The sequence below is a fragment of the Gossypium raimondii genome, chromosome 10 (assembly GCF_025698545.1).
Source record: "Gossypium raimondii isolate GPD5lz chromosome 10, ASM2569854v1, whole genome shotgun sequence".
In the NCBI taxonomy this organism is placed as follows: domain Eukaryota; kingdom Viridiplantae; phylum Streptophyta; class Magnoliopsida; order Malvales; family Malvaceae; genus Gossypium; species Gossypium raimondii.
In genome coordinates this window covers 30,876,989-30,898,403 of record NC_068574.1, presented here as the reverse complement: position 1 = coordinate 30,898,403, position 21,415 = coordinate 30,876,989, and the positions used below count along the sequence as shown (strand labels likewise).

The 21,415-nt window shown below is 35.0% G+C and overlaps 2 protein-coding genes and 1 long non-coding RNA gene across 4 annotated transcripts; 1 reads left to right on the top strand and 2 right to left on the bottom strand.

Moving 5' to 3' along the window:
* Window positions 1-373: 373 nt before the first annotated feature.
* LOC128034130 (uncharacterized) lies at window positions 374-1,585 on the bottom strand. The gene is made up of 2 exons (XR_008190241.1): window positions 1,300-1,585; window positions 374-795 (listed from the first exon to the last, which is right to left on the bottom strand). It is a non-coding gene; the product is annotated as an uncharacterized LOC128034130 (long non-coding RNA).
* A 220-nt stretch (window positions 1,586-1,805) lies between these two features.
* On the top strand, window positions 1,806-5,570 carry LOC105776715 (beta-glucuronosyltransferase GlcAT14A). Its single transcript, XM_012599573.2, has 4 exons — window positions 1,806-2,449; window positions 2,546-2,621; window positions 3,089-3,204; window positions 4,819-5,570. Exons 1-4 carry the CDS (start codon window positions 1,864-1,866, stop codon window positions 5,331-5,333), a joined length of 1,293 nt encoding a protein of 430 aa, XP_012455027.1. The 5' UTR covers window positions 1,806-1,863; the 3' UTR covers window positions 5,334-5,570.
* Window positions 5,571-5,720: 150 nt separating this feature from the next.
* On the bottom strand, window positions 5,721-6,812 carry LOC105776717 (uncharacterized). Of its 2 annotated transcripts, none has more exons than XM_012599575.2 (4): window positions 6,419-6,812; window positions 6,270-6,306; window positions 6,048-6,169; window positions 5,721-5,971 (listed from the first exon to the last, which is right to left on the bottom strand). In XM_012599575.2, the coding sequence occupies exons 1-4, from the start codon at window positions 6,728-6,730 to the stop codon at window positions 5,957-5,959; spliced, it is 486 nt and encodes a 161-aa protein (XP_012455029.1). In that variant the 5' UTR covers window positions 6,731-6,812; the 3' UTR covers window positions 5,721-5,956. The 2 variants fall into 2 exon arrangements, with proteins under 2 accessions (XP_012455029.1, XP_012455028.1); XM_012599574.2 differs by having other exon boundaries at window positions 5,721-5,933; window positions 6,419-6,805.
* Between the last annotated feature and the right edge of the window lie 14,603 nt (window positions 6,813-21,415).

Genomic DNA, 21,415 nt, shown 5'->3' with positions numbered 1-21,415 from the left:
TATATTAATTTGTTATAAATATATAGAATTTTAAATTAATAACTCTTTAATTTGTTATAAATAATAAAATTGTACTTTGAAGTTTGAACTCTTTAAAATAATAAAAATTAATTTAATCTTTTAAAAATTATAAATATATAATTTGTTATTAAATATTTTTTAATAAAATTCATCTAACATTTGAAACAATTTTAAGCTACCATCGTTATCTTTAAAATTAACTTGTATAAAGAAATTTTGAAATAATTTTAAAAATATCATGGTCTACAAATGAAAACTAGATAAAGTAGTTTAACTTTGAAAGTTCGTTACCGTTATGTAGAGGAAAACACAAACAAAATTAAAATGCAAATAAAAAGGAATAAGAATTGAATGGAACAAAAACATTTATTAGATTTCAAATTTATATATAAACAATAGGCAAATTATTAAATATATAATATAAACCTAAACTAGAAAACATCCTTTGCGTTTAAACAATTGAGATAGTCATACTTATTCTATAAGCTAAATTACATATGTACCAAAAAAGAAATTAATGAAATTCAAACTGCATAAATCCAATCCAAAATCTTAAATAGAAGTATCTGTATTTCTCAATCCCATTATTTTCCTACTAGTAGATACTAGATAAGCAAGTTTAGCTTATGGGGAAATCTGCTAATCTGCAAAATGTTGTACAAAGTAAAATAAAGGAAAATCAAATTAAACTAAATTGTAAAAAGAAAATGTAAATGAAAGCTTACGGGAAAGGAAGCTAAGGTAAGCCAAATTCTATTTCAATGTCGATTGTTTCTGCAATAAAACAAAGCAAAAAAAAAAAAAAGAATTAGACATGTACTCTCAGAGAAGATTAGTCATTTGGTTCTTATAAAAGCAAATAAATTAGACCTAAAACAAAATATCACAAAACGTGAAACTAATTTTTTCATAGAAAGAAATTAGAATTCTGCCCAAAGATTAGGTGTTACAGGAACCAAAGTAGTGTACTTTTCACAATTTAGTTGTGCCTATCGTCATCATACTTTTTGTTCTGTCTGTACCATTTTCCTAATTTAGTTTCCCAAAATTGAACTAATCTTTTAATATGATCAAAAGGGAAAAAATAAAAAGGATATCAGATCATATTTTCCTTTTGCAACAATTTACGGTGGATCCTTGAATTAGAGCTGTAATATTTAATATGGATATCATCTTCTTTTGTTCACCAAATAATCCTACAGGTCATGCAGCTACAAGGAAGCAAAAACAAAAACAAATCTTTGGACAACATAAAACATAAAGCATAAAAAATAATACCTTCATAAGTTGCAGAAGAATCGAAGTGAAGAGAAGTAGAGAACAACAACAACGCTAGCGTCGTGGAACTGGAGCCTGGAGGTGGAGTCGTCGAGGACCGTACGCCGGAGGTGGGATGGTTGATCGGTGGAGGTGGAGGTGGGGTTTTTGATTTGGGGAAAAAAAGGAGGGAAGGGAAGGGGTTAGGGATTTTGAAGTTTGAACGGGTGGGGGAAATGGGAAAGGTAAGCAGGTAAGGTAACTAATATTGTAAATGAAATAAAAAATAAAAAATATATTAATTATAACCAGGTAGAAAGTAAATGCCCGCCAAAAAGTGGTGCGAGGTCTACCCATATTTTAAATCTGCCTATTTTTTGCCCAAGCCCATATTTCGGCCTATATTTTTACCCAAACCCTCCCATATTTCGGGCGGGCCGTCGGGCCGGGCCGGGCCGCCCGGCCCATGAACACCTCTAATCACAATTAAGTTTGGGTTATTTGTTTAAGAATTATAAGGGTGGTTGCCCACCCAAGCAAAATACAAAGTGACAGTACTTCCAAATCCAGACATTTGCCGCCAGAATGTACCACCACCCAAAATCGCCGCCATTTACACCTTCCACCACCGCGGCAACCACCCTATCTAAAGATAACTCCAAATGCACTCCGTACATAATCTTAGCAAGCTTCTTCTTTTCCCTCCTCTTTATCCTCTTTCTTCTTTCCACTTCCGCCTCCCAATCCTTACTCACAATCCGACGCGACCCGTCTCTCTTCCCAAACCGCCCCGTCTCTCTAACCAAGATCCCTTATGGCCCCACCCCTCCCTCCATTGCTTACCTCATTTCAGGATCCGCCGGCGACTCCGCTCGGATTCTCCGCCTCCTCCTCGCTACATATCACCCGAGAAACCATTACCTTCTTCACCTTGACCTCTCTGCCCCGCAGACTGAACGTGATCGATTGGCCGTCACAATCCACTCGGTCCCAATTTTTAGAGCTGCCCAAAATGTGGACGTTATAGGTAAAGCAAATTATGCTTATCAAAGAGGGTCTTCCACCGTGACTTCTGCGCTTCACGGTGCCTCCATTTTGCTACGCTTGTCTTCCAAATGGGATTGGTTTATCTCTCTCAGTGCTGGTGATTACCCGCTTGTTACTCAAGATGGTAATCCTGAACTTTTGTTTTGGGCTTTCTTTTGGATTTAAGTGTTCTGTTTTTCCTTTCGTTGGATTTTATTTCTGGGTATTTATGACGTTGCAGATCTTCTTCACATTCTGTCATACCTTCCGAAAAATCTCAATTTTGTGAATCACAGCAGTTACATTGGCTGGAAAGAGTATGTTAACTTCATCTCTAATTCACGCTTCTTTTGCAAATTGCACACATGGATATAAAATCAAAGTAGTGTCTTCGAAGGAATTGATGTTACAATTCTGTCATTTCTTCAAATTAATCAAATTGTGATTTTACTTTTACACAGAAAGTTTATAGCAAAAACAACTACAAAACCAGACAAAATTTACTTTAAGAATATGTGTAATGTTGTGTCTTCGTAGGAATGGATGTTACAATTCTGTCATTTCTTCAAATTAATCAAATTGTGATTTTGCTTTTACACAGAAAGTTTATAGAAAAAACAACTACAAAACCAGACAAAATTTACTTTAAGAATACGTGTAATGTACTTCCCATCACATTATGTTCTTTTAAACTTTTTTTTCCCCCTGGTTAGTAAGTAGGGTGGTTTAAGTTGGTGAATTCTAATTAATATTAGTCCTAAGTGTGGGGTGTTACTTATTATAGGTCCAAGAGCTTGAAACCAATAATCGTTGATACGGGGCATTACCTTTTGGAAAGGGATGAGATATTTTATGTTACTCAGAAGCGGGTATTGCCTAATTCTTTCAGGTTGTTTTCAGGTATGTGTTTATGCCTGACTTCTTCTTTATGTTGCTAAAAATGGGTGAAATTCATGTGTACGGTTTACATTCTTAATTACTGGAGTAGCTAGATAATGAACAAAGAGAGCTTGATTTAGTCTAGTGGACCTGCAGTATGGAGATGATTAAGAATGTGATTTGAATTTGTAGTTTTCTGTGTGAAATCATAAAATTCCATGATATCATAGTGTGTTTATTCACGATCTTTAAATCATCTAGTGGAGGTGCTAACAAGGATGTTATTTCTGGAACATATGAATCTTAGGACCTATCAGCTTGAAACCAACTTTTATTCCTTCAGACCTGATCTTATCGTTGATCTAATTATAATCTTGGAGGAGATCTAAAGAACATCTACTCATCAGGTAGAAACTGGTTGTTTTTGTTCTTGCAAATTGAGTAGAAGTTGACATTGCGGATTTTGAGTGAGAGGTCAATCTAGTAAACAAGAGAGAGCATTTGCATTCAGAATATCAAATTAGGATATGGGTCAAACCTAGGAAGTTACTGGTAGTTTTCTCATGGTGTTGGCATTAGTTTCTGTAGTGAATGCATCAATTTCAATCCAGCTTCAGAAAGGAATATAGTTTGGAGAAATAGAGGGGGAACTGGGGAGGGGAAAGGACAGAGAATCCAGCGTAGAAATGTCTGTGGTTGACATCCCATTTCAAAGGAACAGAATGCTTTGTAGAAATAAACTTGTGTAGAGAAGTGAGAGAGAGGGAGAAGGAAAAGCAATAAAACTTTGAAGTTTGAATTTTTTTGAAGCCTTTAGGTTTGAACATAGATATATCCTCTTTGCCAGATTTTGAATTCCATCATTTTGCTTTGTGTTGCTGGTTGAAATTGTCATGGACTGTAAAAGTATATCACTAAAAACAATTTTATTTATTAATTGAGAAGATTTTAGGAATTTAAATTGATCTTAAATTATAGGCCTCTCCATGTTTAGGTAGTGTGGCCTGAGCTTGGTGCATAAAGGCAGTTTTGTCTGCACTCTTGGCAGAACTTTAAGGATAGATCCATTGGGGAATGGCTGAATGTGCTATTTACCTACTAATCCATCATGCATGTGCTGGTTATAAAATTTCAATACATGATGGCAATTTGCTTGAATAAAAGTTAAAAGGAAAAGAGTAAAGAAATAGAAAAAGGGAACATTCCATGCATTTATTACCAAGTTGTGAGGTGGAGCCAATTAGAAGTAGAAGCAATCTTTTTCTGCTCTAAAAGAAAGCCTTGCTACCATCTTGCCTTGTAAGTTGTAACTGAAATCGTAAATCTATCCATTTGTAAGACATTGAAAGATGTTTTGAGACTGTTGTAGGAGACTGCATATGTTCCATGCATCTTTGTACAGCATTAAAGGTCCTCATTATGGCAAGAGTTGTTTGGTTTCCATCAAATACCAAATATAGATGTCCATTCAACTACTCTTAAATGGCTTTGGAAACAATAATCAATTCTGACAAGATTACTTCCTTTGTTGTTTATTTATAGCTGGTGTAGTCATACAAGGTAATTATATGCAGTTCCTTTTGTTGAGAAGTTTTTCTGCCTGCTTTGCCAAACTAGAGATCCCATCTTTTGCAGGTTCAGCATTTGCAATGTTAACTCGTAGTTTCATTGAGTTCTGCATCCTTGGTACAGACAATTTTCCAAGGACTTTGCTAATGTATTTGGCAAACATGCCTTATTCCTTCACCAATTATTTCCCTACCATCCTTTGTAACTCTAAGTTCAAGAGCACTGTTATAAACCATAACCTCCAGTATGTAGCCTTCAACATGTCCTCTTCGAAGAAGAAGCTTTCCTCACGTGATCTTGCAGAATTTAATGCTATGATTCAGACTGGAGATGCCTTTGCAACACAATTCAAGTTTGATGATCCAGTGCTTGATCGTATTGACCGAAAAATTTTGAAACGCAAGCCTGGCAGAGTTGTGCAAGGTGGATGGTGCTTAGGCATTCCTGCAAATGACACATGTTCAGTATGGGGGGATGCTGATATCTTGAGGCCTGGTAAAGGAGCAAAAAGGCTTGAAAGACGTATTGTTAAGTTACTTTCGGGTGATAGGTTTCGGTCCCAGCAATGTCTTGACAGATGATCTGAATCAACCAGATTTGAGATATATGAATTGCAAAAGTAAAGGTATAACTAAAACCAAGATGAATTGTGTTTCCCCTGGGGAGTTAACCCTCGGACCCTCACATTCTTTTTAGGAGCATTCCATTTCATCAAGCACCTAGTTGTGCTAGTATTTTTGTATAGTAATTTACGATTCACTTGTTATTGTACTAATTGATATTGAAAGTAAATTCAACCAGTACGGTATTAGGTACAACGTATGTTCACTATTATAAGTTAATCATGAGAAAGTTGAGTTTCTATCCCATGTTTGTTTGGGAAATTAGGCCAGTATAATTCAGTAAACAAACAATCATGAAACGTATCCTGTGATTTATTGTTAATAAAATCACTGAAGAAAACGAAATGAAAATCACATAGTTTATAAATTAACGGATTAAAGTCTTTTTCCCTCTAGAGTTGTATCCATTGAGCTGCAAAAATAGTAATAATAAAAAAAGGGCCTAAACTGAAAGCAACTAAAATGAATAAACGACCCTAGGGTCATCTCAGGGTCTCAGAAGTTTTCAGGGCTGTCATCTAATTGTTTCTCATCTTCAATCTCAACCACCAGGATTTCCTGACACGGAAATAGAAACAATTTCAACAAAAAATTGCCTGCATGCAACCCATTACAAAGGCTTAAGCTAACAATAATTATAGTGATAAAATTAAAAAGCAAATGTTGACTTACAGGGATTCTCTGCTTCAGATAATTTCCGACTCTGGCTACAACCGTGGTACGTTTGTGCCAAAATCGACCCTTGAGACTAATCTTCACAAAGGGTCCATCCAATTCCGATAATTCAACTTGACCTAAACGTATTTCCAATTTAAAATTCATAAAACTGCATCAACACATGTTTAAGATTGCTGAAAATAAAAGTCATAATGTACCTTAAGAAGAGTCAGTCACCTGTTATGCCAACCTCAGTGTCAAAAAGCTGAGCAAGCTGCAAAGCCATACATGTGCATCAGCTAAGACAAGTTCAATATTTTAACAATAAGATAAATTTAACAAGGATAGGATTATAATTCAGATGAAAGAAAAATAAAGAAACTTGCCTCTACACGGGCATCAGCTAAGACAAGTTCAATATTTTCCTCTGTCAAATCCAATGGCGGAAGTGGAACTCCACCACCAGATGCTGCTTTTAGTGGCCCTAATGATTTTGATTGTGATGATATCCGGCTAATAATGTGTATATTAATGGATGATGGTCTTTGTTGCTGTAACTTCACCCCTGCTGGCCTGCTTCTTGGTCTTGCTCTGCCTGAGATTAGGCCACCAGGACCGGGAAAAGTGACGGCTGCTGTTGATGCTACCATTGTTTTGGATTGGTAATAACAGTGGGAAACTAGCAGATCCTTCGACATCAGCCTTTTTCCTTATACCGTTTTTAGAACTCCGAGTTTGACAATGGATAAGGATGTTGTAGCGTGGCCATTTCTGGACCATTCAGTTTATAACAACTAACAAATCAAATCATATAGAAGGACCAAACCCAAAGGTGCCAATTGCCAAATGTAAAAGTATTGCGGGGAGTTTAGTTGTATTTTATTTTCTTAGTAAAACAATGAGTAAACTAATTTATGTGTGTTAGATAAATGAGCAAATTGATCATTTTTGTGAAAATTTTCATCTATTTGTACATTTAAAAACTAGTGTGATTGACGGAATAACCAAACAATAACATATGGTGTGCCACGTGTATCTTATTCTAATATATAAAGACCAATTTTTAATAGTAAAAATAAATGAAACTTTTAATAGAAGAACTAATTTGCTCTTTGACCTAATGTATAGGGACAAATTTAGCTATTTTTTGAATAGGGAAGACAAAATAAAACTCGACTCCTAGTATAGGAGACTCCATGGTACTTTTACTTGCCAAACACGGTAAAAACTCATGCATACTTTGATAGGATTTGTGATTTCATCATTGTACTTGTAAATTTCATCATTGTATTTGTATGATTCTCATCCATGGTTTTTGCATTAAGAGCAAAATGTATAAACAAATATTCGGCTAAATTAAGTTAATATGACATTTTTTAAACTAGGCTTTTAAGCCTTTTTTTTAATTTAGGAAATAGGCCATTTTTGGATCTTCTAGGGTTAGGGTTTTTGAAAAGGGTTCAGGGTTTTCGACTGAAACCAGGTGTAACAGTAAGTTTTTTTAATGGTGTTGGAAATAGTGGTTTTGGGGCCATCAAATTCGACGAATAAGTTTGTAAATATTATTATTTAATATTTACGAGTCAAATATGGCTTTAAAAAGGTTTTTGATTTGATAGTTTATGTTATATAAGCGATTTATAAAGTTAAAGTGGTAAGACATTAAAGTCAAGTGGTTTTAGAAAATGAGGTATCGGGACCTCATTTATATAAACTGAGCCTTAAATATTTTTATAAATATTTACAGAGTGTATTAAGGTGGTATTAAAGTTTCGTTGAAAAATTTTAACGTTTCGATAGTTAATTAATTAAAAAGAACTAAATCGTAAAAGATGTAAAATTTAATGGTTATAGCATTATTTGGATCTAATGGATATAAAAGCATGAAATGAGGGCCTAAATTAGTAATCCAACTAATTTATAGGATAGTGGATGAACATGGCATATCATTCGGTGAAATTTGGTTGAGTTTTTAAGGGTAAAATGGTAATTAATCAATTAAATTAAATTAAATCAAATCAAAATGCTTTATCATCTTTTACAATCTTTCTCCACCGATTATTAATGGAGGAAGAAGCCATTTTTTATGCACGGAGGTTTCGGCATCAATTCTAAATTGGTATGTGATTTTAGCTCCGTTTTTAATCATTTTTATGTTTTTGAGATCATTACAACTAGGTCCAATTAGCTCGTACCTTCGATTTTGAAATTGTTAAAGTTTTTGAAGGTTTCCATGGATGAATATATGTGATTTTATTTATTAAATGATGAATTTGAAATGTTGGTTGATATATAAAAACATTTTGTTAAGTGATTTTGGTGAATTTTTCGATTAGGGACTAAATTGTTGAAATTGTAAAAGTACAAGGATTTGATGTAAAATTATCTCAAATGTGGGATTTTTTGTGTGCCATGAATATTCGGCTGATGTGAATTGGCATTAAAAATGGTTAATTTACATGTTTTAGGCACATAGACTAAATTGAATAAAAGTAAAATGTTAGGGGTAATTTTGTAAAAATGTCAAAATAACTAAATTGCATAAAATACATTGTTTTACTGTCTAAATTAATAAATTGAATGAAATTATTAATTTAGATCCAGATCGAGTGGAAAATTGAGGAGAATAGAAAAATACCAAAATGCCCTTGTACTTTGTCTTTTCTGCAATTTAGCTAGGTAAGTTCGTATGTTTAAATAATATTTTAAATTATGTTTTAAATGTTATTATTTTATAATATCAAATTATGTCTCGGCGAAAAAATGTAACGGCATATCGACGATCATCGACCAATGAAAAGTGATAGCTTTGACTATCGATTATGAAAAGGGATGGTGATGACCATCAACTATGAAAAGGGATGGTGATGACCATTGATTATGAAAAGGGATAGTTTCGACTATCGACTATGAAAAGGGATGGTGACGACTATGAAAAGGGATGTGACGACCATCGATTAATGAAACAAGATGGTTTCGACCATTGTTTATCACACTTTGTGTAAGCTTCGGTAAGGGTTCGATGAAATTCACTTTGATATTATGGAAATGTATGAAGTATGCATATTCATAAATATGAAAAGTATGATATAAGTGATGTTATGTTTATGTACCATACCTTACCATATGATGATATTGCTAATTTATGTGTTTAATCACTAGCTTGTGGTTATGGTTAATGTTATGTGTTATGCAAATGAAATGGTAAGTGTTCAATATGAACCAAGAGATGAATGTATGAAAGACTTTGAAATGGTGAGCTATATGAAAAATATGTTATGTTGAGATGGATGATAAATCTAATTGAATCATGCTCAAGTATATTGGTTATCCATGTCAAATTCACATGAATCATGTTTAAATGAACTAACATGTGTTGTTGATGTGTTTAGACTTATACCAAGCTTGTGGATATGAATGATGTTTATGATTATGCTTGTATTATGCATATGAAACGGGTAAGAAAAAGGGAATGAAATGGTAAGTATGTAATTGGGATGTGTTATGATGTTATAAAAGGTTTAATATGATAAATGAGGTAATTGTATGTGAGAAAATTGTTTATGCTATGGATGAATCTACCATGTCAAGGATAAATACACTGAATCGAGAATTAATAATGTTGTTTAGGCTTAGGATAAGCATTGGGAACAAAATGGAAAGTAAGTAAATAAAAAATATAATCTTATAAAAAGTTGATGATTTTATATTATGTCTCATGAAATCCTATCATGTTATGAATGGTCAATAAATGTGCGACATTAATGAACTTATTCAATTGTGAGTTGATGATTATGGTATGATAAGTCTTGAGACATTGCTATAGGTTTATTTTTAACCTATAAATTTCATTATTGAAATGAAAAATTATGCTTAAAGTTTATACGAGCTTACTAAGCATTCATTGCTTACGTAGTTATTTTCCTTTACTTTACAAATTATTGGAAGCTCAATCGGGTTGGAAGCTAGTTAGAGATCCATCACACTATCCACCGATTTAATCAGTAGATTTTAATGCTTTGGTCGTGGTTATAATGACATGTATATGTGGACTATGTCTAATGATTAGTTGATGATATTGTCATGTAATATTGCTATGAATTTGTAGAACTTATGTTATTTGATGCCTTGATGGTTGGCGTGGTTTTGGCAAATTAATGCTTAATGGTTGGTGTTTATATGATCAAATGGATGCATGGTTTTTATGACCAAAGAGGTCAGTGTTAACATGTTTGCAAAATGATCATTTAGGGCATGAATTGATATAGAATTTAATTAAGCATAATTGGTTGAATTATGAACCATTTGGTATGTTTGAATGTGAATTTGACTTGTGGTCAATTATGGCATAACTTGTTATAGAATTAAGCTATATAGATATGGATGGAATATTGTTTTTTTTGAAAGGTATTGAATTAGATGTGCATGATGTAAATATGGTATATAAATGTTGGTTGTTTGGTTCCATTTGAAGATGGTTGGTTTGTGTCATTTTGGTGGATTGATGATGCATGTGAGGAATGGTCAAAAGGGTAAGGTTATTTTGATATGGCATGAATCTAATATGGTATGGTTGATATGTATCAATTGTGATATGTTTTGGTATGAAAGTAAATTAGTTGATAAATGGTAAATGCGCCCATGTTTAGGCTGACTTGATGATTTATGTTTGAGGTGCCTTTTGGCATATTGATTGTATGGATAAATGGCTTATTGAATTGATCTTAAAATGCATGTTTTGGGTGTGTTTTGATTCTTGAAATAGGTGCAAATGGCTTGAATGTGTGGGCATGAATTGAGTGAAAGAAATAGCTTGAAAATGACCTATTTCATGTCCACATGGCCTTAGTATGGGCGTGTGACTTAGCCATGTGTGACACACGGCCATGCGACACGGTCGTGTGTCCCCCTTGTAGGTTTTTAAAGGTTACATTTCAAGAGTTACACAGCCTAGAACACGGGCGTGTGACTTGGCTGTGTGAACCAAGTCAATGAGTTACATGGGCTGGGACATGGCCGTGTGTCCCTACTTCGAATGTCCACATGGCCTGAGACACGGACATGTGTCTCAGCTGTGTGTGTCACACGGCCGTGTGACCCTTGGAGTGTGAATTTTTCCATATTTTTCTGTGAAGTTTTAAATGTTTCCGACTTAGTCCCAAATCATTTCTAAAGTGTTTCTAAAGTCTCGAGGGCTCGAATTAGGGACCTTATGCATATGTTTGATTGGATTTTTCAATGATTATGAAAAGTTAAGAATGAATGATTTGAGTTATGTTTTTACGGTAATGTTTCGTAACCCTATTCTTGCGACGGATACGGGTTAGGGGCGTTACACTAGGAAATTTTAAAGATAGTTTTGAGGAGTCGTGGATGTGATATTGCGCCTCATAACACATACATTTCATATGTCGTGGTAGGATAGGACCATTACCTCAGAAACTCATTTTGGGGAAATCTGGTTTCGAGGTGATTGTGCTTGATAAGATCAGGGGTTAAAGTCCAAGTAGAGGTCCTAGTTGACGGCTGTGATGCGGTTGTGGGTTCGAGTATAACCGGAGGCCAGTTAATGGTCGTTACACCGTCATGAGTTCAAGCTTTTTGGATACCTCGCAAATGATGTCTTATATATACCATACATAGGATTGATGCCATAATCATAGGGAAAATCGGGGAGATTTTTGATGTAATCAATGTAAATTTTTTCTTTATTTCCACGCAGCCGATATGTTTAACCTTTCATTCTTATCCGAAGGCTGACCTCGAGGTGGACACAAGAGGACTCTTAAGGGGAGAGCGGATGTTTCAGTAGAAGTAGAGGTCAAACTTGAGTCAGCACGACAACGGTTGTAGTTATTAATAGGTTGTTCAATAACAGTAACTACTGTCAGCCTGAAAGAAGTATCACCTTTACTCCATTGGCATAGCCGCTCCCCACTTGAGAGTCCTTTTGCGTCCACGACGGTGTTGGCCTTCAGATAAGAAGGAAGGTTAAAGGTATCGATTCTTTGAAATAGAGAAAAAAATTATGCCAATTATTGCGAGAAAACCCACAGTTTTTCCCTATTATTATGCCCTCAAACTTCCGTAAGTTATTAATAAGGCAACATTTTCGGGTATCCAAAAAGTTTTAGCTCGTGGCCATGTAACGACCGTAACTTACTCCCCCGTTATACCTCGATCCATGACCGCATAATGGCCGTCGATTGAGACCTCTACATATACTACCGCCCGTGACCATATAAAGCAAAATCACCCCAGAACCTGACTTCCCCAATATAGGTTTCAGAGGTATTGGTCCCATCTTGACATGATATATGAAATTTGTATGGCTCAGAGCAATATCACATCACCGATGACTCAATAATACCTCGAACATCAACCTAAATTTTTAGCGACATAAATTTTTAACACTGAGAAGTGTTTTGTAGAGGAGGGATAGAGAGGCTATGGGAGAAGATTTTTGAAGATCGATGAAGCATGGAGTGGAAGACCCCTTTTTATAGGCTTGGGTGAATGGTTAGATTCCAAAGTAGAAATTTCTCGCGGTTAAAAATGCACTATAGGACTAGTGTTTTCTAGGAATATATTCAAAACGTGCCTAAAAATGGATGAAAAATTGGTTGGGCACATAGTTTTGAAGAAAAAGGTTAGAGAAAGCACGCCCAATTGAGGGTGCTTTCTCTAACCTTTTTCAGCTTAAAATTAAAATCAGAGGGTCCCAGAAAATAGTTTTGTATAATTGATGCACGTTTCGAGGCGCTAAACACTATTAGGGGCAAGATTTAGATGAAATTATATAACTTTAGGAATGCGCTTTCCAATAATACTTTGCATTTCATCATCATTGTTCGACGAATGCACGTATTCATAAATGGATATTGATGCCCTCTCTCGCTGGCTTATTTTCCTACTAAAGGCACATAATTTGCATAACTTAGACACACAGCAAATTAATATAAAAAATTGAATTGTTGAGTTGCGAAACTCATGTGTACTTTTTCTGAAAACCCTTTTTTTGGTATTGTTAATCCAATCGTCTCTTGCTTAGGATTTTTTCGATTGCGTTTGCAATAACTCTTGGAGAAAAGACAGAGGACTAGGATTTTTTCCTAAGCAGGTTGCATCACTGCGTTTGCCTGTAGCTCAACTTATGTGTTATATCAGACTGGGGAACTAGAATTTTTTCCACTATTGAGCGCTAGGATAGCCTTTGGGATCGTACCCATCACTAGTACCGCATATGACATGTCAGATCCAACTACCACTCAAAATGACTTTCAGAAAGTGAGCGGGATGTAGTAATTGACATGGGTATGTAATTGGTAATACCTGTACAATCATGTTGTACCCTATTTCGTTCGTTGTTTACATTCATCGGTGTGCTGTTCTCGATCGGTTATGAGCTTGTCCAATATCATTTCTATGAAATGTTGAACAACTTGAGTATCGTCAATAGCTATGGTACGGCATACCTTATCAACATACCCTTCGAATAGTGGACGTAATCGTATGATGGGATTTATAGTATGGACACATGATGTCAAACTTAGCAGAGTGTATCAATTTCGTACAGAGAATACGTCATTTGCCGATAACCTCAGTTGTGAAAGAAACATGCTTTTTCTTGGTTGTATTGTTCCTAAAGAGGGTGGCGGTGTACACTGGACAAATAGCAAGCGGACATACTTGGTGTGAGGATGTATTGGAAGAAATCAGACGAAATATAGTGAGATAGAATATTATGTATGTAGTGTGCCACTCGTGTCAGAACCTAGAATTTCGAGTCATGGAGCACGCTAGGCCAGATCAGGACATGTCATGGGCATCATATCGTGTCAACCTAATATGAGAGACTTGCAATTATGGGAGGTTCCAAGCTTTTAGTTTCCCATGCGTACATATAATTGTTGCATGTGGGAACCTAAGAATTGAGTATACGCCTTACATCAATGATGTGTATAGTTTAGAACGCATGTATAGAGTATGGAGTCCTGAACTCCCACCTGTCCCAGATGAAAATATGTGGCTGCCAGTGTCCAACACGCCATTCAAGTTGGCACCGAACATGCGTGTCCCAATAGGTCACTCAAATACCACCCGAATACAAAACAATAAAGATATTCAGGAGAGGGACGATCAATAGAGGTTATGCGGGTATTATAGAAACCTGGGGCATACAAATGCAACATGTTTTGTGTTGAGGCATGCTTTGGGGCCTCAACATCGATAATATCATTTTCGAGAAAAGGAACGATGTCATTACGATGCTTATATTATTCTGGTGTTCAAAATTTGTTATTTATTATTAACTTACGCATATCTCATCTCAGAATGTAACAAAGAAGATTATAGTGTTGGAATGAAAATCTATGGTTTCCTTAATTATGTCATATATATTTATTTTGCAGTATCAATAAAAAACTACATCAATCGCATCGTAAGGTGGAATGTATCCACAGGGCGGTGGACAGTCTTGTGAGGAGGATTTCTGCACACAATCGGAGATATGGGCCTATAAACTTTCTCGTTGCCATTGTCCACGAAATCATCGGCTTCAACCCCACCTTCTTGCTCATCTCTATCTCCATTATCGTCATCGTGTTCATCTTGGTCCTTGTCTTTATGTTCATATTCATCTTCGCTTCACCTTCGTCTCCATCACTTTCTTCCGTGCTCGAGTGTGATGTCATCCTAACCTCCCATTGAGTATCCTCCACTCCATCAGTAGACGGTTGTGCTGATGACTTACCTTGATAAAAAAATGATGCAGGCGGTGTTTGTGTCATTATCGACATGTAACCGTAAGGTGCAACAAAACCCGGATACATTGGCATTGACTCAGGCATCGACATTAACATCAATGTCTGCATCGACATCATCATCAGTGACGGTGCATGCGCCGGCATCTGGCCCAACTTTTGGGTCAGTATCGATATCGACATCGGGGTGTAGAATGCGGGGGACGTTGGTGGCTTGAAATATGTACCTGCGAAAACATAAAAATCAGGCATGTACAGCGGTGGTGCACAGTACGGTGCTTGCGAAAAAAACACAGGGTTAGTGAAATGAACAAGGACAAGTAGAGTGAACTAGCTGGGATATTGCATGGACATAGGTGGCACTTTCTAGGGAGAAGTCGATGATAAACCTGCCGTGCGACTGCTCTGACCCTACGCTTCTGTTGGGACGGTCTTCATTGCCTCTTCTAATGAAGTTGCCTACTCCTGGCCTCCACTGATAGAAGATACGGCTTGTCAGTGACTCTGAACCACGACAAGTACTCTAAGTAGGCCACTATGTCCTCTGAGAAAAATGGTTCGCGGATGGGTAAGAATTTCATTCTACGATCCTAAGCCTTGATGTACTCATTATGCACCTCTCACCAATCCTCGCGTTCTTCCCACGCATGTCCACCTTGTGCAGTTCCTTCAAGTCTTGTGGTGGAAATGGAATTTGTTTCCTCTACCAGAACTATCGTATCACCCGATTCGATTCCTACATTTCCACCATCGCGTACACTATCAATGACACCTTCGCGTCCCACATCCCCCAATTGCCCAACACTTCTGGCGGGATGCAAGGTATGATATCAGTGTCAGCGTATGATATCCATTCAAACTAAAATGCACAATTGTAAATTTTGTTATGTACACAATTTTATTTTACAAATCATTGCATAATTAATATAGGTTCGAAAGAATAAGTAACTAATCTCGACTTCCGAGCGTTGATCTAACAGCAGCCTAATGTCTTCTAGCTCCTTCGGTAGTCCTACGAAACTCGGCCCATGATTTCACCTGCAAAAGCCATATGTTAGTTCAAACATATGATAAAGAAAAACATTTACTATACAAGCTACGTATGTATTAATAAATGATTTTTACCTTGTCACCAACGAAAACATGTATTGATCGTTCACTCGGGGACGTAGAAATGGTAACCGTCACCAGGCCCATGACTGTAGCAGGAGCAGACAACCACCAATTGACATCTTATTTGGTTCCGTGACCCGACACAACTCTCGATATAACGTGGCCAACATGGCTAATCCCCAACTCAGTTTTCTACATTCTTTGAAGTCTACTAGGTGTAGTAGCCACCTTATGTGTGCCAAATTTTGATATTTATTAGGCATTAAAATGCCCTCGGTTAACTGAAGGATGAATGCTCGAGCGTATTGTTCTTTGACGACCTCGGTTGCATCCACTGGAAGATTATCAAATTTTTTTGCCAACCAATTCATCAATGCCCAACCACCATCAAACTTGTTTGGGACCTTCCTCAATAATGCCACGCAGAGATCCTCTTTATTGGGAATGATTGCAACTTCTGTGACGACCGATCCATCCACTGGCAGACTTAGTTATAATGCTACGTCCTCTAGTGTGATTGTATATTCGTCGCATGGAAGATGGAAAGTGTGTGTCTCGAGTCTCTATTTTTCCACCAACGCGCTGGTAAGTCTAGGATCGAGTTTACAGCCCCCGAGCATACAAGACGCATGCAAAAATCTTGCCTCTTGCAAGTAACCACAAATTTCGGTGATTGGAGGCTTTGCCAAATTATGTATGAACGCCTCCAAAACACGATCATTTGCCTACTTATAATGATAAAAAAATCATTTTAATTTATTAATTTTTTTTAAAAGTTAACTTAATCGAAAATAACAAAAATTAAAATTTGGTCTTACCATTTCTGCTTGAACAACGGAAATGTGCTTATCGTCGAAACGAATTAGAGAAGTTGCCATTTGTGAAACTTAATCTGAATGAATCAAATACAAAATAATTAAAAAAAACTAATATTTTTAAATGAGAATATAGAAAAATTTTGAACAAGAACTTGAGAAAATTGAGAGAGTTGAGAGTTTTAAGAGATTGGAAAGAATTGGGATAATAGGATATGAGTGAAAAAAATATTTTGGGGGGTATTTATAGGTAAAAAAAATTGACCTTACCCTTTTAAACTTTTTTAACATTGAATGGATAACAGTCATTTGAACGTTGAGGGAAAGTGCGTCTAGCTGGGCACGCTTTCCGTTTCTCTCTCCAAAATGACCTATTTCCCTAATTTTTTTTAAAAAATAGCTTAAAAGCCTAATTAAAAAAACTGGCATTTTTTTCCTAATTTGACTCAAATATTCATTCATTAATTACCTAAAGTTTTAACTAATATCGAATTGTCATAACTATCATTTAATTATATTATATTTGACTTTTATCATTTTTAGAGTTAGCTCAGGTTTATTTTCTATTTTTCTCTTTACAGTGTAGATTTTTGATGAAGAATGGAAAGCTTGGAGCATAGAATAAAAAGTAGTAAAAATAAGCCTTCCACTCCACCGGACTTCAATGCGGTGGAGCACAATATTCAATTCAAAATTTCAAATAACAAGCAGTCTGCTCCACTGCAATTCTGCATTTGGTGGAGCAAAATGATTAAAACCCTAAAAATAAAAGGGTGACATGATTTAAGGGGGAAAAGGGGGAAAAGAGTAGGAAATCAACTTAGAGGCTAAGAAACAATTCTCTCACACCAAGGGAAACTTCAACCTTGCAAAGACAAGAAGAAAAAGAGATCTGGAGCATTTGACATCAGTTAAATAATTATTTTTATCTCTAGATTATTTTCTTTTTTACTTTCTCTCAATGCTAGTTTGTTTTGAATTTTTTCTTGTGATGTTTTCTCAAATCAACATGAGCTGAACTCTATTTTCTTGAAACGATGATGAATATTATTTTCTCTTCAATTGTTTTGATCTCTGTTAATTATTTATTCAGTTTTGAGCTTATTTAATTGGCTTGTTTGGCCACCAAGTTGTATTAATTTGATAACCTTGATTTGTCTTGGAAGAGAAGATTAATGCTTAGATTTAAACTGAATAGATTAGGACTAACTTTAGTAGCACCGATGAATGAGTTAATTTGCAACTAGGATAGAAATATACATGATGCTCTTATCAACCCAATAGGTTTATTCGTAACGGCTTCGCCCAACTTGACTAGCATAGGAATATAGCTAGTGGGGAACGGAGATTAACTTAGCTAGATACCGGAAGGGTCTAGTTAATACCATTGAATTCTGGGTTAGTAATTACATAGGTTGAACAATTGAATGAGAGATCAATGATTAACTCGAATAGGTGAAGTTAGAGTTCCAAGATCTTAAAATTGATTGAGAAACGTACGTATAGAATTTCATTGTTTTTTATAGAAGTTAGAGATCACTCTTTACTTTTATTGCATAAGCAGTAATGTTTGTTGATATTTTTGGTATTTTTTTGTTTAGATCTTATGAATAGCTAAATTACTTTGTAGCTAATGGTATGAGGAAGCTTGTGAATTGGTTTTAATTATCATGGTTGAATATGCATGCAAAGTGCTTGTTAATTGGGGCACTTATATCACTTAGAACTGACGACCCCAATTAGGAGTATTTTTAGGAAAGATTGCAAGTACTAACTCTTATTAGAACCACCTAATTACACATCAAGCATTGATATCGAGAGAGTTGCTGTAGGCTAGCCCAAGAGCACGAAAGCTAGAGGTTATAGGTGATTGTTGCACTTAATGTTTACCGAGCGAGAAGCTTGATGTAATGGTAGCATTGTTTCATGTCATTTAAGCCATTGTCTTTATAGATATATTAACATGCCAATAATCTTTACTCAATTCCGTTGGTAATTGTAGGTTGATTGCTTACTAGTGCTTCTCTTTAGTAGCTCCAATTCTTAAAAGACATTCAATTCTATGGATTCAATCTTCCGGATACACCCAAACAAGCATTTCGTTGTATTTATTACTTGGAAGAATACCTTACACTTTGACCACTCTTCCTCTCTTGCTACTAACTCTGTACGCCGCCTCCAACCAGGGAAACTTGCATTACCCGACTCTGAGTACAAATGCTCTCCTGTTACAACACAAGAAATTTTCCATCCGCAACAACACTATTTTTTATACTTTTCTTTTTAATTTCGTTTAAAAAAAACACACTTAGTGCAAACTTACCACTTGTTAAAGCATTTATTAAAATACTTACCATTGTTAAACCCACTGCTATGTGGTCATTGAATCTAGTGTACATATATATATATATCCTTATGTAAATAAGGATATTACAAGCTTTTCCGTTCTCCATCCTAGTGCCTGTTTTTTTAGTTATAGAAGAAAGAGAGAAAAAAAAAGTCATTGACAACAAAAATTCAACGGAGATGGATGGCCGCAGTAGTTATGTTCTGTTTCTTGTTTCAGTTTTCATCTTCAGTGTAGCAGGGCGTCTAGGACTGGGGAAGCGTATAGCAACAGTTCATGTTACCAATTCGATGCCGAGAGAGTTGCAGCCTATCCAACTTGGCTGCAATTCCAGGTATAAAAATCATGGGATGCACCAGCTTCATGTAGGGGAAGACTATCAATTTGGGGTTGAAGAAAAAGCCTTACATTTCTGTGAAGCCATATCGGGAAGGCAAATAGCTTCGTGGCATGCTTATCAGCCTCGTAGAGATTGGAATCACAAGGCAGTTTTCTGGCGGGTGAAGGAGAACGGATTCTTTCTAAGTTGGGATAACTCCAGCTGGGTTAGAAAATCTATATGGCAAACTGAGTAAATTTAGTTAGGGACTGAATTTGATTGCATGCATTTAATTACTTTCTGGTCTTTGTTCAGAATAATGTTATTTTAACTGTGGTACATGATATTATGATGAATTGTTATCTACTATTGCTTCTGATAAAAACAAATCATTGTGGGGAAAATGATTCATTAAAATTTCCGATTCCAATGAAGTACCTGAGCAATGCTAATGTTATTTAACTCACATTACTTAATGATTTTCATTGCTACGGCAATCCAAGTTGTTGATGTAACTTTGTTGCTCCAAAAAACGTCCCTTTCAGCACTAATGACTCTAGTGAAAACAGAATTAAAGTGTTAAACTTATCATGGAGTCTTTGTAATATGTATGAAATTGTGCCTTGCTTCCTCTATGTAAAAAATTGGTAATTTAATTTTTGTACCATTAGATTAGAAAGTATATCAATATTTTCTATTAAAATTTTTATTTATTTTTATTGTTAAAAACTACAGAATAACTAAACAGTAATACTTGGCATACCACATATATCTTATGCTGACTTACAGGGACTGATTTTTAATAGTAAAAATAGATAAAAATCTTAACACAAAAATCAATTTACTATTTAATCTAATGTACAAAAAATAATTTATTATTTTTAATATAAATAAGTAAAATATACTTTGATCCTTAATATATAGGCCTCAAAGTTGTATTAACATCTAGGGAAATCATTGATTTGATTGACTACAGTGGCATGAGGCATGTGAAATTCTTACCCACTCAAGTTAGGTGAAATGGCATGCATGTGAAGCTTATAAATTTATTTTCTGCCTTGATAAATCCGTTAGCCTCGGATTTCTTTGGCCTAAGACTTCAATTCTCCCCATTTAATTGGTTTTCTTGGTGCCAAGCGAACCAGGGAAAATGCAGAAAAAAATCCTGTGAAAGTTTACTAGGATAAGTTTGGGTAATGTGGGGAAAGTGAATATATAGGCAAAACAATCCCCTGCCCCTTAACTCTGCCTCCTTCCGTGCCTCCTAATAAATTTACGATACTGGATTTCTCCTCTTATTTTTTTTTTATAAAATAATTGTGTTTTCCGGATAAAATTGTGAATCGTTTTTGAAATTATATATTGATTAGAAAAATATTAAAATTAATAGAATATAAAAAAATGAATGCAAGTCATCATATATATATTTTAAATTTATAGAATAGGAAAATAAATAGAATTAAAGATTGAACGAAGTCTAGTTTCGTCAAGTTGATTATTAAGCTTGAGAAAAGATTACAGGCGTAACTGTTGTTTCTTTTATAAAATAAAAATGTTTTTTCTATGATTTAAATTTGTAAACCATTTTTATAAGAAAGAGTTTGTAACTATTTCTTCAAGTTACATATTAATTGTAAAAGACTTAAAGTTAATATAAAATAAAAATATTAAAAATAAATTAATTTATCATATTTTTTAATTCATGGAAAAATAAAAATAGTCCAAATTTACCTTATATTAGTTTAGTAGGTTGAATTTTGATAAATTGATTCTTAAATTAAATTTATAATATTAAATCAAATAACTAAATTTTTATTGATTAATGTGTTGTTTGATAAAATGAAAATTTAAACTCTAAAAATTAAATACTAAATTTAAGTTATAAAAGATGTTTGATATATTACAATGCAATCAATTAAACCTTGTCATAGTTGTTAGACCTTGTGAATTGCTGCTCCAGTTTTCATTTGCTATTTCATTTACACATTTAGTCATTAATTTCAGTTAATTAGTTAAGTCAAACTTCA

Excerpts from the sequence above, each read along its gene's own strand:
- LOC105776717 (XM_012599574.2), bottom strand. The coding sequence starts at position 6,730 with ATGTCGAAGGATCTGCTAGTTTCCCACTGTTATTACCAATCCAAAACA. Across the intron at positions 6,307-6,418 it reads TAGCTGATGCCCGTGTAGAG|CTTGCTCAGCTTTTTGACAC; the intron begins GCAAGTTTCTTT and ends ATGGCTTTGCAG. Across the intron at positions 6,170-6,269 it reads CACTGAGGTTGGCATAACAG|GTCAAGTTGAATTATCGGAA; the intron begins GTGACTGACTCT and ends AAATACGTTTAG.
- LOC105776715 (XM_012599573.2), top strand. The coding sequence starts at position 1,864 with ATGTACCACCACCCAAAATCGCCGCCATTTACACCTTCCACCACCGCG. Across the intron at positions 2,450-2,545 it reads CCCGCTTGTTACTCAAGATG|ATCTTCTTCACATTCTGTCA; the intron begins GTAATCCTGAAC and ends ATGACGTTGCAG. Across the intron at positions 3,205-4,818 it reads TTCTTTCAGGTTGTTTTCAG|GTTCAGCATTTGCAATGTTA; the intron begins GTATGTGTTTAT and ends CATCTTTTGCAG.